This window comes from Rana temporaria, chromosome 5 (genome assembly GCF_905171775.1).
Source record: "Rana temporaria chromosome 5, aRanTem1.1, whole genome shotgun sequence".
Classification (NCBI taxonomy): domain Eukaryota; kingdom Metazoa; phylum Chordata; class Amphibia; order Anura; family Ranidae; genus Rana; species Rana temporaria.
Window position 1 is genome coordinate 251,227,636 of NC_053493.1, and position 15,108 is coordinate 251,242,743.

At 45.3% G+C, this 15,108-nt stretch overlaps 1 protein-coding gene across 3 annotated transcripts in view; it reads left to right on the forward strand.

Annotated features, from left to right (window-relative positions):
* Positions 1-15,108, forward strand: part of SYCP2L (synaptonemal complex protein 2 like) — a 230,406-nt gene that overhangs the window by 13,279 nt on the left and 202,019 nt on the right. For all 3 annotated transcript variants that reach the window (XM_040353720.1, XM_040353718.1, XM_040353719.1), the window contains exon 2: positions 3,897-3,960. In XM_040353720.1, coding sequence (XP_040209654.1) covers positions 3,937-3,960 — 24 coding nt within the window. In that variant the 5' untranslated portion in view covers positions 3,897-3,936. The remainder of the gene's footprint in view (positions 1-3,896; positions 3,961-15,108) is intronic.

Below are 15,108 nucleotides of genomic sequence, written 5' to 3' on the forward strand. Positions count from 1 at the left end.
GCGCATGTTCTCAATTTGGTGGTGCAGCGGTTCTTGGGCAGGTACCCTGGCTTACAGGATGTCCTGAGGCAGGCCAGGAAAGTCTGTGTGCATTTCCGGAGGTCATATAATGCCACTGCTCGGCTGACAGACCTCCAGAGGGAATACAACCTGCCCAAGAACCGCCTAATCTGTGACATGCCCACCAGATGGAACTCTACGTTGGCCATGCTGCAGCGGCTGCACACGCAGCAGAGGGCCATCAATGAGTACCTGTGCCAATATGGCAGCAGAACTGGCTCAGGGGAGCTTGGGTTTTTTTCACCACGCCAGTGGGCCTTGATCAGGGATGCATGCACTGTCCTGTCACCATTTGAGGAGGCCACGAGGATGGTGAGCAGTGACAGTGCATGCATCAGTGAGACTGTCCCGCTTATTCACATGTTGGAGCACACCCTACGTGGAATAATGGACAGGGCCCTTGAGGCAGAACAGAGGGAGGAAGAGGAGGACTTCCTTACCTCTCAAGGCCCCCTTTATCCAGACACTGTTCCTGCTTGCCCACCTGGAACACAGGAAGAGGAGGAGGAGGATGAGGAAGAGGAGGAGGAGGAGGATTGTATCAGCAGCATGGAGGTGGAGCCTAGCACTCAGCATCAACAGCAGCAGTCTTCAAGGGATCATTTACAGTCCCAAGGAACACGTGGACTTTTACGTGGCTGGGATGAGGTGGCTGAGGATCCTGTCGTCCTCAGTGACCCAGAGGACTGTGCCCCGAATGCCTCTGCAAACCTACGCTGCATGGCCTCCCTGATTCTGCAAAGCCTGCGTAAGGATCCTCGTGTACGTGCTATCAAGGAGAGGGATCATTACTGGCTGGCAACTCTCCTTGATCCACGTTACAAGAGTAAGGTAACGGATCTTATGTTGCCATCGCAGAGGGAGCAGAAGATGAAACTACTGCGGGAGGCCTTGCAGAAGGGTCTGTGCAATGCGTTCCCAGAACCGGGGGGATTACCAAAACCTGGCCCTGGACAACGTCTTGCTGAGGCTTCGGTGAGTCAGAGAAGGAGCGGTGGAGAAGGTGGCCGTCTGACCGATGCGTTCAGACAATTTTTTAATCCGCAGCCCCAAGGTCTGACCGGTTCCAGCAACCATCGCCAGCGTCTGGTTTACATGGTCCGGGAATACCTAGCGGCAAGATCCGACTTGGACACCTTCCCCACGGAAAATCCTCTGGCTTACTGGGTCTTGAGGATGGATCACTGGCCAGAGCTTGCACAGTACGCAATTGAGCTACTGGCTTGCCCTGCATCCAGTGTTCTTTCAGAACGTACATTCAGTGCTGCTGGAGGCTTTGTGACCGATCACAGGGTACGCCTCTCCACCGACTCTGTTGATCGACTGACCTTCATCAAAATGAATCAGGCTTGGATCAACACCGGCTACCAAGCACCTGATGCTGATGTTACTGAATAAGAATTTTGTGTTGAAATATCAGATCCCTTTGAGACTGCTGATGCTGAGTGACTGTCCTGTTGTGCTGCTGATGGAATATCCTTCTCCTCCTCACTTTTCATGCTGTTAGCTAGTAAGAAATTTTGTTTTTCTGTGCTCCGCCACCAGTGCCTAAGGCCTAATTTTTCTGCCCCTGTTTAACAGGGGCGCCTAATAACAATTTTTGATGCAATACTTTGCACGTGGCCTAAGGCCTAATTTTTGTGCCCCTGTGTAACAGGGGCGTCTAATAACAATTTTTGATGCAATACTTTGCACGTGGCCTAAGGCCTAATTTTTGTGCCCCTGTGTAACAGGGGCGTCTAATAACAATTTTTGATGCAATACTTTGCACGTGGCCTAAGGCCTAATTTTTGTGCCCCTGTGTAACAGGGGCGTCTAATAACAATTTTTGATGCAATACTTTGCACGTGGCCTAAGGCCTAATTTTTGTGCCCCTGTGTAACAGGGGCGTCTAATAACAATTTTTGATGCAATACTTTGCACGTGGCCTAAGGCCTAATTTTTGTGCCCCTGTGTAACAGGGGCGTCTAATAACAATTTTTGATGCAATACTTTGCACGTGGCCTAAGGCCTAATTTTTGTGCCCCTGTGTAACAGGGGCGTCTAATAACAATTTTTGATGCAATACTTTGCACGTGGCCTAAGGCCTAATTTTTGTGCCCCTGTGTAACAGGGGCGTCTAATAACAATTTTTGATGCAATACTTTGCACGTGGCCTAAGGCCTAATTTTTGTGCCCCTGTGTAACAGGGGCGTCTAATAACAATTTTTGATGCAATACTTTGCACGTGGCTCCTTGTTGCGCTCCAATTACAGATATTGGGAGGGGTTGCAGTGTTATGTTGCGCCTACGGACACATTTTTATGCCCCTGTGTAACAAGGGCGCCTAATAACAATTTTTGATGCAATACTTTGCACGTGGCTCCTTGTTGCGCTCCAATTACAGATATTGGGAGGGGTTGCAGTGTTATGTTGCGCCTACGGACACATTTTTATGCCCCTGTGTAACAAGGGCGCCTAATAACAATTTTTGATGCAATACTTTGCACGTGGCTCTTTGTTGCGCTACAATTACAGTATGTTTGAGGGGTGCCCTTTTTTCTACAATTTTGCTTTCCCAAAAAGATAATGCCACCCCCCCACCACCCCTAAAATAATCGAGATATTGTTCCCACACAGCACGTGCGCAACCAGTATTAAATTACTTTGTTCTTATAATAATTTAATGTTGTGCAGGGACATTTCTAAACATGTGCCACTACTAGAGACACACAGCAGGTGTGATATTTGAAGGAATTTTTCATTTTTTTTTTTTTCACTTTAAACATCATTAAAATCGCTGCTCCGCAAAAACGTCCGTTTTTAAAATATTTTTTTCGATTGATACATGTTCCCTGGGGCAAGACCCGGGTTCTGAAAGACGTTTACCAACATTAAATTGAATATTGGTCTTTAAAATGATCGTTTTTGAATTCGAACGTTCGAGTCCCATAGACTTCAATGGGGTTCTAAATGTTCGCGCGAACCCGCGGTCTGTTCGAACGTTCTGATGCGAACCGAACCCGGGTATGTTCGGCTCATCCCTAATCGTGAGGGGGTAGAATCACAATCTCGATTCTTTAATGATTAACCATGCAGCTCTAGCATGCGGTAGAAAGAAAAGTGTCAGAACTACTTATTTTAGCGTTTTTCGGGGTCACTAACTCAACCAGCATCCAAGCATCAGAATGACAGGCAGGAAACTAGCATGTTTAGGAGAGGTTAGCAATTGCAGCCTCTATCAGCCTTGCATGACAGATTTCCTTTAACCGCAGCAGAGAAAAATCAGATCTCCTGCTCTGCCAGACTGGGCTGTCTGTGTGAGAGAGCTCAACTCAGAATTTTAATGAACAGAAATACGCAAACTTTGCCAGGTAAAACCGCTCCCTTGTAGCTATTTGCCTGGAGTGCAGATTTAGGTTTCTTTCACATGGGCTTGTCTGTGTACGGACTCCGCTTTGCTCAGCAGGGATCGATCCGCTAAGCAGGCAGATGACAGGTCCGTCTCCGCTCACTGTACTGAGACGAACCTGTCAAAGCCCTGCTGTCCTCTATGGAGATCGGATTAAAACAGACCGCCTGTCCGGATGATATCCGCCAGTCCATAAGGGGTGAATGGAGTATCCGATCAGGTCCGCCTGTCAGTTTTTTAGACGGACCTGATCAGAAACATCCGTGTGAAAGGGGCCTTAAAGTGTTACTAAACCCAGGATTCTGCGTTCACTTTATCCGATTTCCCCACACAGAACACGGAAATGCAATTTATTTTAGTAAATATAAACTGCTAAATTCCTTTTCTCATCAGTAGTATAATGGCATATTGACTACAGCACATTTTTTTTTTTTTTTTTTAACAGATTTTCCAGAGGAGAAGTAAACCTGTATCAGTGTGAGGACATGAGTAACCAGGCTGACTACTATGTATGTATCAAAGTTACTTAAAGTGGATGTAAACCCACTCTCATCCTTTCTAAACTACTGCCATAGTGCTGATCTATAAGGATATACATGCCTCCTGCATGTATCCTTACCTGTCAAATGTCTCTCCTCTGTCTGTTTATAAGAACTGAAAAACTGCAGATTCTGTGGGTGGATCTGTTGTCTGGAGCTTGGTTAGTGGAGTCGTGATGCCAGTAGACTCCCCACCCTCCTCTAAACTCCCCTTGTCAACATGCATTTTCTCCTGTGTCTTTCTTACACTAAATTCTGCTATGATCACTAACATCCAGTCAAAATCCAGAAAGGTAACCACATGACTTCAGAAAAAATAAAGCCTGTCTCCAGGCTAGTGCATGAGATATGTAAATAACCTGTCACTCACATCAAGGGGGCAGAACGGACTAAGGTTTTTCTCTGTAAGTCTGTTTTATTTCACTGAACAATAAAAGAGGATTGCTCCGAGCTGGATTAACTCTGTGTGGCAAGACTGGGCACAGATGATAGTAAATCTTATACTGTACACTAGAGGTCGACCGATATATCGGTTGGCCGATATATCGGCCGATATTTGGCATTTTTAAATTAATCGGCATCGGCCGATTTGTGCTTTAAAAATGCCGATTTAAACTTCAGCACCGCGACTTGCAAAAAGCTTCTGTAATAGAAGTCAATGCAAGTTGCCTGAAGCTTCCCGTAGAAGACCTTCTCTCTCTCCTGGGCAGCCTGCCAAGCTTTAGAAAAGATATACAATGTTGCTACTTATCAATTAACTGAACTCCGTGTAGGAGAACGTGTAGGAGAATTCTCAGTTTAACCATTTAAAGGCTAAATCTTTTTTGACACTTGAAGCATACAAGTAAAAATCCTGTATTTTCTGCTAGAAAATTACTTGGAACCCCCAAACATTATATATTTTTTTTTAGCAGAGACCCTAGGAAATAAAATAGCGATTGCTGCAATATTTAATGTTACACGGTATTTGCGCAGCGGTCTTTCAAACACATTTTTTGGGGAAAAAAATATACTTTAACAAAAAAATAAAAATAAACAGTAAAGTTAGCCCATATTTTTTTTTTCATCCAAAAGTTTATTACCTGTTTTTGTGTATTACATTATATATATTATATATTTTATATATATATATATATATATATATATATATATATATATATATATATATATATATATATATATATATATATATATATATATATATATATATATATACACACAAAAACAGGTAATGAAAACTTTTGGACGAAAAAATAAAAATATGGGCTAACTTTACTGTTTAGCCCAAAAGCGCCTGAAAAATCGGCTTAACATATCGGCCCAAAAAAATCGGCATCATAAATCGCCTATCGGCCGCCGCGATTTCTAAATATCGGCATCGGCCAGAGAAAAACCCATATCGGTCGACCTCTACTGTACACTGTGACATAAAAAAAAAAAATAATTCAGGTTTACATCAACTTTAAGTATTTAAAAAACAACTCTGGTTGCACATAAAATTGCAGCACTATGTAGCTGTTGACATTTTGTACTAATTATGTTACTTAAAGTGGTTCTAAAGTCAAAGTTTTTTTTTTTTTTTTTTAACCTTGACGCATTCTATGTGCAGCAGCCCCCCTTAGCCCCTTCTCGATCCAGCGATGTTGCACGAGAGTTTCGGCTCTTCGGGACTCTCCCTCCTCAGCTGTGTGGCACCATAGGCTCTCGCTGCTGTCAATCAAAGTCAGAGAGCCAATGAGAGAGGGGGCGGGGCTGAGCCATGGTTCCCTGTCTAAATGGACAGCCGCTTGCTGTTGGGGCACTTGGCAGAAGGGAGGGGCCAGGAGCGCCGGCAAAGGACCCAAGAGAAGGAGGATCTGGGCTTCTCTGTGCAAAACCACTACACAGAGCAAGCAAGTATAACCTTCTTTCCCAAGGCGTCTTCCAGGACAGCCCTTCTTTTTTTTTTTTTTTTTTAGCCCTTGAGAGATGGAGCTCCTCCCTGGACAGGAAACACATCACCCCCAGCTCTTTAAAAGGCGGTCCCTCAGGCATCTGGTCAGTTTTATGTGTTTCCTCAGAACGGAGGAGACATGTCACCTGAGGAACCGTCTTTTCAGAGGGGGATGGATCCGGGAGAGTGTCCATCTCTAAGGGCGGGGAAAGACAGCTGGGCTGGTTGTTCCCTCACCTGATAATCCTCTCTGTTTTTTGGGCCACGGGTTCCCTCCGCATGTGTATGGAGTTCCCCGTTCCTCCTTCCCTCCGGTGCCCGGCGAGGGAGTGGGCAGTGATGGCGTGCATGGGCGGCGGCGTCTGGCGGCGGGAAAATCTCTCCTTGCGGTGGACGCCGTGACCCGGAAGTCGCTGGGCGTAACCTCCAGGCCGGAATGCGCGTCATTACTGTGCGCCGGAAGCTCAGGTTCCGGTTTCCTGGCGCGGGGTTTGGAAGAAGGCCGAGTCGGCGCATTCAAAAGGCAGCAAGCGTGGGCTGTACTCTTCCTATCCACCGAGCAGCATGGACGCTGCACACGCTCCAGGGGAGTCTGGCGCCGGCTCTTCACAGGTAGGCTGGCTGTGCCAGAACCTTATGCCTGTGTTTTTTCACCTGTGTAGGGGAGCTAGATAGGTCTGTAATCCTATGTATAGCTCAGTGGGCACCTTAGGACAGGGGAGGAGGGGGCACTTGTTATGTATTTACTAAGAGACCCTCTCTCTCTCTCTCTTTTTCCTGTCAGAAAGAATCAAAGGATGCTAAAACCCCTTCTAGAGACAAAAAAAAATGTGCCACATGTAATTCAAGGCTTGCTTCTGGCTATACCAAAAGCTTATGTGGTCCCTGTATTACTACTGTTGTGAATAGCGAAGAGGATTCCCCGCTTAATAAGTTTCTGGGTTCTTTTAAGGATGAAATGCAAGCCACTTTTCAGTCTTTCAGGAAACTAATTGCTGACACACAGATTCCAGGTTCAGCTGCTAGACAGCAGGAGGTGCCCACCTCTCCAAATCCGGTAGCATCAGGAACAGGTGATCCTGTAGAGAATGAGGAGATTTCCCTTGATAATTCTGATGCAGATTCTTCCCAGGCAGATTCTGGGCAAGAAAATGTTCAGAATGACTCCCACACCCCTACTAGATTCAAACTCTCCCAGGAGGAGGTAGATGAACTAATTGGGGCTATTCATGAGACATTGGAGTTGAAGGAGGAAAAAGCTTCGCTCTCACGTCATGATAGGATGTATCAGGGGTTAAGCAGGAAAAAACAGAAGGTTTTTCCAGTGCACAAAATAGTTTCAGACTTGGTTCTGAAAGAATGGGAGGAACCTGACAAAAGGCCCTTCTTTTCAGGTGGTCTAAAAAGGAGATTCCCCTTTGATGAGGACCCCGCTGCGGTCTGGAATCAATCTCCAAAACTTGATGCCCCACTAGCAAAGGTATCTAAACACTCAGATCTCGTGTTCGAGGATATGGGACATTTGGCGGATCCCATGGATAAAAGAGGGGATGTTATCCTCAAGAGATCCTGGGACACGGCCATGGCTAACCTTAAGCCAGCCTTAGCAACCACGTGTGTAGCACGTAATTTGGAGTTTTGGCTCAAACAATTGCAGGAACACCTGACAGCAGGTACGTCTAGAGAAGAGCTGTTAAAATCCTTTCCCATGCTGTTTAAAGCTGTGGGCTTTATCGCCGATGCCTCGGCAGAATCGGTAAAACTTTCAGCCAGGGCAGCTTCCCTATCAGTGGCTGCGAGGAGAACTCTTTGGCTCAAAACCTGGCCGGGAGACACTGCCTCTAAGTTACGCCTTTGCAGCCTTTCTTTTTTTAGGACATTTTTTGTTTGGCACTCCGCTAGATGAAGCATTAGAACGCACTGCGGATAAAAAGAAGACTTTTCCTGACAAGAAAAAATCAGGTTTCAAGAAGTTTTTTCGTCCCTTTAAAGGGCAAAAGAAAAATCAGGAAAAAGGGAAGTCAAATAGACCCTGGGCGACACAAGGGGGGAAAAAGAAAGCCAATGTGCTCTTTAACCCTCCTGACAAAAATCCCAAAACCCAGTGATGTCAGGATCCAAGTGGGAGGAAGATTGGGGGACTTCCTTCCACAATGGAAAAAACTGACCTCCGGGGAGTCAGGGGAGTCATAGAAAAGGGTTATGCTCTGGAGTTCGATCAAGTACCACCAAAAAGGTTCTTGATTACACAACTGGCATAAGATCAGACAAAAGCCCAGGCATTACAACATCTCATATGAGAGCTTGTAGATCAGAAAGTCATAATACCAGTTCCCAAACAAGAGGAAGGTCAGGGTTTTTACTCGCACGTCTTTTTAGTGCAGAAGCCGTCAGGCAAGTACCGCCTGATCTTCAATCTAAAACCTTTGAACATGGCCATTCGATACAAAAAGTTCCGGATGGAATTTATCTATTCTGTGAAGAATCTGCTTCAAAAAGATTGTTTCATGGCAAAAATAGATTTGAAGGATGCCTACCTTCATATTCCTATCAGGGAAAGCTCCCAAAAGTTCCTCCGCATAGCCATTCAAGTGAGAGAAAAAAATTATCATTTTCAGAGTCAAGCTCTTCCCTTTGGCCTCTCCTCGTCCCCGAGGATCTTTACCAAGATTCTTGCGGAGACACTGGCCCCCCTAAGACTCCAGGGCATAACAGTCGTCCCATACTTAGACGACTTACTGTTCTTGGCACCGACAAGGCAAAAACTGATGGCAGACCTAGTGGTCGCCCAGCAGTGGTTGACTCTGGTTGGATCATCAACCAGGAGAAATCAAACCTCATTTCCTCTCAGGAGATCCTGTTTTTGGGCTACATAATAAATTCAACAGAACAGAAGACCTTTCTTCCTCAAGAAAAAATCGATCACATAAGTCAACGAGTAGCGCAAATACAGACAAATCTCCCTGTAACAGTAAGGGAGATAATGTCGGTTTTAGGCCTCATGACAGCCTCCATCCCAGTAGTGAAATGGGCCAGGTTTCACCAAAGACCGCTCCAGTCATTCCTTTTACAGAATCTTTTAGGAAAGGACTTGGAGGACAAAGTGTTTCTTTCAGAAAAAACAAAACAAGCACTTTGGTGGTGGAGAAACCAAAACAATCTGAAAGGAGGTCTGTTGTGGAACCCCTCGGTTACGCTCATCCTGACGACGGACGCCAGCAACCAAGGCTGGGGAGCCCATCTAGGGGATCAATGGGCGCAAGGCCCTTGGAGTCGCCTAGAAAAGAAGCGCTCTTCAAATTACAGAGAGTTAAAAGCTGTAGCAAAAAGCATGGCAGCATTTCAAGACCAACTAAAACATCAACATCTGCAGATCAGGTCGGACAACGTCACGTCAGTGGCGTATCTGAACAAGCAGGGGGGAACCAGGAACCCCAGCCTGATGAATATAGCCAAAGAAATGTTTGTTTGGGCAGAAGAGAATCTGGAGTCTCTATCAGCCGTCCATCTCAAGGGTACGCAGAATGGTCTAGCAGATTTTTTGAGCAGACAGTTGATCTCTCAAGAGGAGTGGTCTCTAGATCCGGCAGTGTTTGCAGACATAGTTACCAAGTGGGGTCTTCCGGAAATCGACCTTTTCGCAAACAGGAAAAATGCCAAACTACCAAATTTTTTCTCTCTGAATCCAAGGGATCAACCACTAGCAGTCGATGCCTTACAGAACAGTTGGACATTCACCCTGACCTATGCTTTCCCTCCACTTCATCTTTTGCCGAGAGTCCTCTCCAAATTCAAGACGGAGAAGACTTCCCTCATTTTAATAGCCCCTTTTTGGCCGAAAAGGGCGTGGTTTTCACTTCTACTATCCTTAGTAGATCGGCCACCCTGGATGTTGCCGTGCAGTCCGGATCTGCTGTCTCAAGGTCCGGTCCAGCACCCCAACCCAGCCTTTTTGAATCTGGCGGCTTGGTATCTGAAATAGACATCCTGAAGTCCAAGGGTCTATCAGACAGGGTGATCAAAATTCTGTTGCAGAGTCGCAAGCCAAATACCAGAGCAATTTATCAGAAGCACTGGAAAAAATTTAATCTCTGGCTGAAAGAGAATAGGAAGAGAGAATACGATTCTCCAACAATTCTATAATTCTTACAAGAGGGCATCGACAAGAAATTGGCTTTAAGTACAATTAAAGTTCAAATTGCGGCCCTATCAGTTTACGTTCAACGCTCATTACAGCAAGATCCACTTATTAACAGATTTTGTAAGGCGGTTGCTAAACAACGGCCGGCCCCATGCCAAAAAGTACCGACATGGGATCTTTCCATTATGTTGAAAGCAGTTATTAGAGAGCCCTTTGAGCCGATATCAGAGGCTTCTCTAAGGTTAATTACTTTAAAGACAGTCTTCTTAATTGCGATGACTACAGCTCGCAGAGTCAGCGAACTCCAGGCTCTGTCAATCAGAGAACCTTACATGCAGATATTGGAGGATCGAGTCATTCTGAGGACGGACCAATCTTTTGTTCCAAAGGTCGCTTCCTCTTTTCACAAGAGTCAGGACATCATTTTACCCTCTTTTTGCAATAAACCTGCAAACAGCAAAGAAGAACAGCTGCATCGGCTGGACGTCTGAAGATGCCTCCTTGCCTATCTAGATGCAACTAAGGAGTTTAGAACATCAGAGGCCCTGTTTGTTCTTTTTTCCGGAAATCGAAAAGGAAAACAAGCTTCAAAAGGGACAATATCCAGGTGGATCAAAATGGCCATCTTGGAAGGGTACAAAACTCTGCACCTGGACCCTCCGCAAGGCTTGAAGGCACATTCTACAAGGGCGTTAGCCACGTCCTGGGCAGAAAGAGCCGGCGCTACCCCAGAGCAGATATGTAAGGCCGCCACGTGGTCAAGCATGTCAACATTCATTCGACACTATCGTTTGGATGTCTTGAGTAATCAAGATCAGGCCTTTGGGAGAAAAGTCGTCCAAGCAGTAGTCCCACCCTAATCTGGTGAGTGCTTGCTCATCCTCTCAAGGGCTGTCCTGGAAGACGCCTTGGGAAAAACAGAGTTAGTCTTACCGGAAACTCTGTTTCCAGGAGTCTTCCAGGACAGCACGTTCCCACCCTATGCTTTGAGGTAGGTGTGTGTGTGTGTGTGTGTGTGTGTGTGTGTGTGTGTGTATGTGTATGTATATATATATGTGTTATTAACTGTATTTCAGCTCCGTCCTTCGGTTCTTGGATTAAAACTGACCAGATGCCTGAGGGACCGCCTTTTAAAGAGCTGGGGGTGATGTGTTTCCTGTCCAGGGAGGAGCTCCATCTCTCAAGGGCTAAAAAAAAAAAAAAAAAAAAAAGGGCTGTCCTAGAAACAGAGTTTCCGGTAAGACTAAGTCCTGTTTTTTCTTCTTGTGTTTTTTTTTTTTTTTTTTTAAATGGGGAAAAAAAAAACGACTTTAGTATAATTTTAGGTGTTATTTCCTGTAGCCAGAATATAAAACCTCAGTGAGATTTTTCAGGCAACTGCTATTAACAATGTATGATATATAAAAATGAAAAAAAAAAAATATTCATAAAATATGCACATTTAAAAATACATATTGGCTGATTCATAAATATATTACTTGCATCTGTAATGTAAATGGGTACTATTAGTAGGCTGATTTTGATGCAGTGACATACTGTAAATATAATATGTTATAATTTGGTTGTATATCTGCATACTATTACCTCAGAGGAAGATGATATTCTAAATGATTTGGTATGCTCTGGTGGTGAAGACAACTATCGGAATATCATTACAACAATTGCAACTTGGTCCCTGAACAAGTTGATTTTGGATATTGATGTGATGCAAGAATGTATGTTATTAGGATAAAATAATGTACCAGATATGTGTTTTTAAATGTGTATTTTATGTTGTATGAATAAAGAAATTGGTATATTCTGTAGAGAAGTGTGCAAAAAATACTGCGCTAACCAATTACCAAACCAAACCACGAAAAAAGCACCACAGCAGCAGCTCTGTTTATGTGATAGACATAAATAAATAATTAAAGAAACAGTGAAGAGCTGCACTAAACAGTGAAGGACCAATATTGGAATCGGTCCATCATATATACAGTGCATACAGACCATAACAGATTATATGTCATAATGCGTCTGCTGAAATCAAATGCAATACACTTAAAGAGACTAAGAATATAAATATTGGAAAAAAACACAAAGATGTGATCTCATCTAAACTGAAAAATATATTGGGCCAGATCCACAAACGAATTACGCCGGCGTATCTATTGATACGCCGCGTAAATTCAAAGTTCCCGCGTCGTATCTTTGTTTCGTATCCACAAAACAAGATACGACGGAATGAGGAATCGATCCGACAGGCGTACGTCTTAGTACGCCGTCAGATCGTAGGTGTATATTTACGCTGGCCGCTAGGTGGCGTTTCTGTCGAATTCCGCGTCGAGTATGCAAATTAGCTAGATACGGCGATCCACGAACGTACGGCCGGCGCATTCTTTTATGTCGTTTGTGTTCGGCTTTTTCCGGCGTATAGTTACCCCTGCTATATGAGGCGTATCCTATGTTAAGTATGGCCGTCGTTCCCGCGTCGAATTTTAAAAATGTTACGTCGTTTGCGTAAGTCGTTCGAATAGGGCTTTGCGTGGAATGACGTCACCGTTGTAAACATTGGCTTGTTCCGGTTTAATTTCGAGCATGCGCACTGGGATACCCCCACGGACGGCGTATGCGCAGTTGGAAAAAAAGCGTCATTTACATCGGGTCAAGACGTATTTACATAAAACACGCCCCCATCACATCCATTTGAATGGCGCGCCCTTACGCCACCAAAGATACACTACGCCGCCGTAACTTATCAGAGATACGCTACGCCCGACGGATATATGCGCCGATGTACGTGGATCTGGCCCATAGTCTCAATTCCTCAAGTGCAAAGAGGATCTATGCAGAGTGGATCCGTGACAGAAAATAGATGTTGATGAAAACAATGAAGGGTATAACTCCAGGATATTCGTGCAAACACCCGTGCTCCACCATCAGCCAAAATCACTTCTTACCAGAGGCAAGAGGACAACAGGCCTGTATTAAAGCCTTGATTCCTCCAGTGGGTATGCAGAGACTGCTTCAGTGGAAGTCGATACACAAAGCCAGCCATCAGAGAACCCCAAAAAATAAAAACACTAGAAAGTGTTTTACCGTAAAAAAAGGTTTAACCGTTTTTACGGTAATACACTATCTAGTGCTTCTATTTTTATTTTATTTCCAAATCAACAAAGGAATGGTTTTACCAGAAGATTAAAGTTTTGGAATGGCCCAGCCAGAGTCCAGACTTGAATACAATTGAAAATCTGTGGGGTGATCTGAAGAGGACTGTGCACAAGAGATGCCCTCGCAATCTGACAGATTTGGAGTGTTTTTGCAAAGAAGAGTGGGCAAATATTGCCAAGGCAAGATGTGCCATGCGGAAGAATTTTTTTTCAGTCTCCTCCTCCTTCTCATTGTTTAGTATGCAACATTGTAACCTTGTAGCGAATTGCAGGATGAGAAGCTGCTGCAGTCATCTAATCCTTGTCAAACATTTGTGAACACAGACATCAAGGGTGATGATTGTGTCACCTCTGAGCCACTCACTCAGTCCAGAGGGTAGATGCAGAGCCAGGAGTATGCCCGAACAGAGAATATGTCAGGGGGAGTACGTCATCACTGTGAGAGGTAGTAACTACCTGTAAACCCTGCCTGTTACACTTTCAATTTTAAAAAGAGCACACATCAGGGCCACTATAAGCAATCATAAGGCCCCCCCAATATGGTCTGTCTGACAGGGTTGCCCCCTCTACCCCCCACGAAGAAGGGGTGTAGCGCTACCCCCTCAGGAGCCGCTGATTGATTTGGGATCGGCGTATTAAGTTACCTCTATGTGATGTCTAGGGGTGAAGGTAGTGAACAGAGCAGTAATCGAATGTCCAATCTGTAGACAAAGTTTTCTGAATGCTTTATTTCCTTGGTGCAACACGACCAACATCAACTTGAGGTAGACCAAAAAGGTTGATGAAATAAAGGAACTTTGCAGTATCAGGCTTTGGATAGAGAAAAGCAATCCTGCTATTCTGTAGTTGCATCAATGCGTCGCCACTCCAGCCAGAGTGGGTGAAGTGCCCCCGGACAGACCTCTGCCACAGGTCTGGCAGCCGGAGTGCCACTTAAGGTTGCTGGGAGGACCAAGTCTCTGCCACAGCCTTGGCTCTGATTGAATGTTGAGACCTCTGCCACAGGCCTAGTGCAAGATTTAAGTTGAACAGCAGAGCGAATCCTCCCAGTAAATTACGTTAGGGTCACCCGTTGACAGTGCAAGTGTACCTGTCAATGTCCCGGTCACCAGATCCCCGATAGTTCGTTCAAGCCCTTTTGGATAACCTGCCTCCGGGTTCTCCTCAAGCCGATCCCCCCCATCGAACAGCATACAGCTTGGGATCTTCTCAGTAGAAGTGGGGACCCAGTAAGTCACCGGGGCCCCTTGGTAGCATCAGTTGCTCCAGGCCGGAAGGGCCCAGAGTCAGAAACTCCGCGTAGCGCGCGACCCCAGGCTAGGTAGGCCATAGTGGTGGGGCCTGCGATGTGTGCGCACACCCTAAAGGTGGGTGCCGAACCAGGAACCCGCGAAGAACCCAGAACAACGGCTTCCGCCACAGAAATACTCCTCCCCAGCATGCCCCGCGAGGGAAAACTCCTCTAATTGGCTGCTAGGAAGAAGCGGCTCCGCCTGGACCTCTCTGGCACCACCTGCCGCCCAGAGATGGAACTGCATCCCTGGAACGCAGACTGACCCACAGAACAATCCAGATTTGGCGACAGCCAAATTTGACAAAATTAAGAATGAGAGCAACTTATCTCTCTCATTCTCCCACTAACTTTAGCGTAGTGCCCTTTCTAAAAGTTAAAAGGGGGCGCTACAGGGGATTTAAATTCTTTATTGTACATGCACCGTAAATTGCCAGCCACAGCTCCCAGCAATTAAATAAAAATTCTCAGAGCCCCATCAGTTCAGCAGCAGGGGACAAACTAATTTTCAGGATCAGGCATAGTATGGTTATTGACAAATGTAAAGTTCCAGCCTCTTCTGGCAGATCGATCTAGAGGAAGGATCAGGAACTTTAATTGTCAG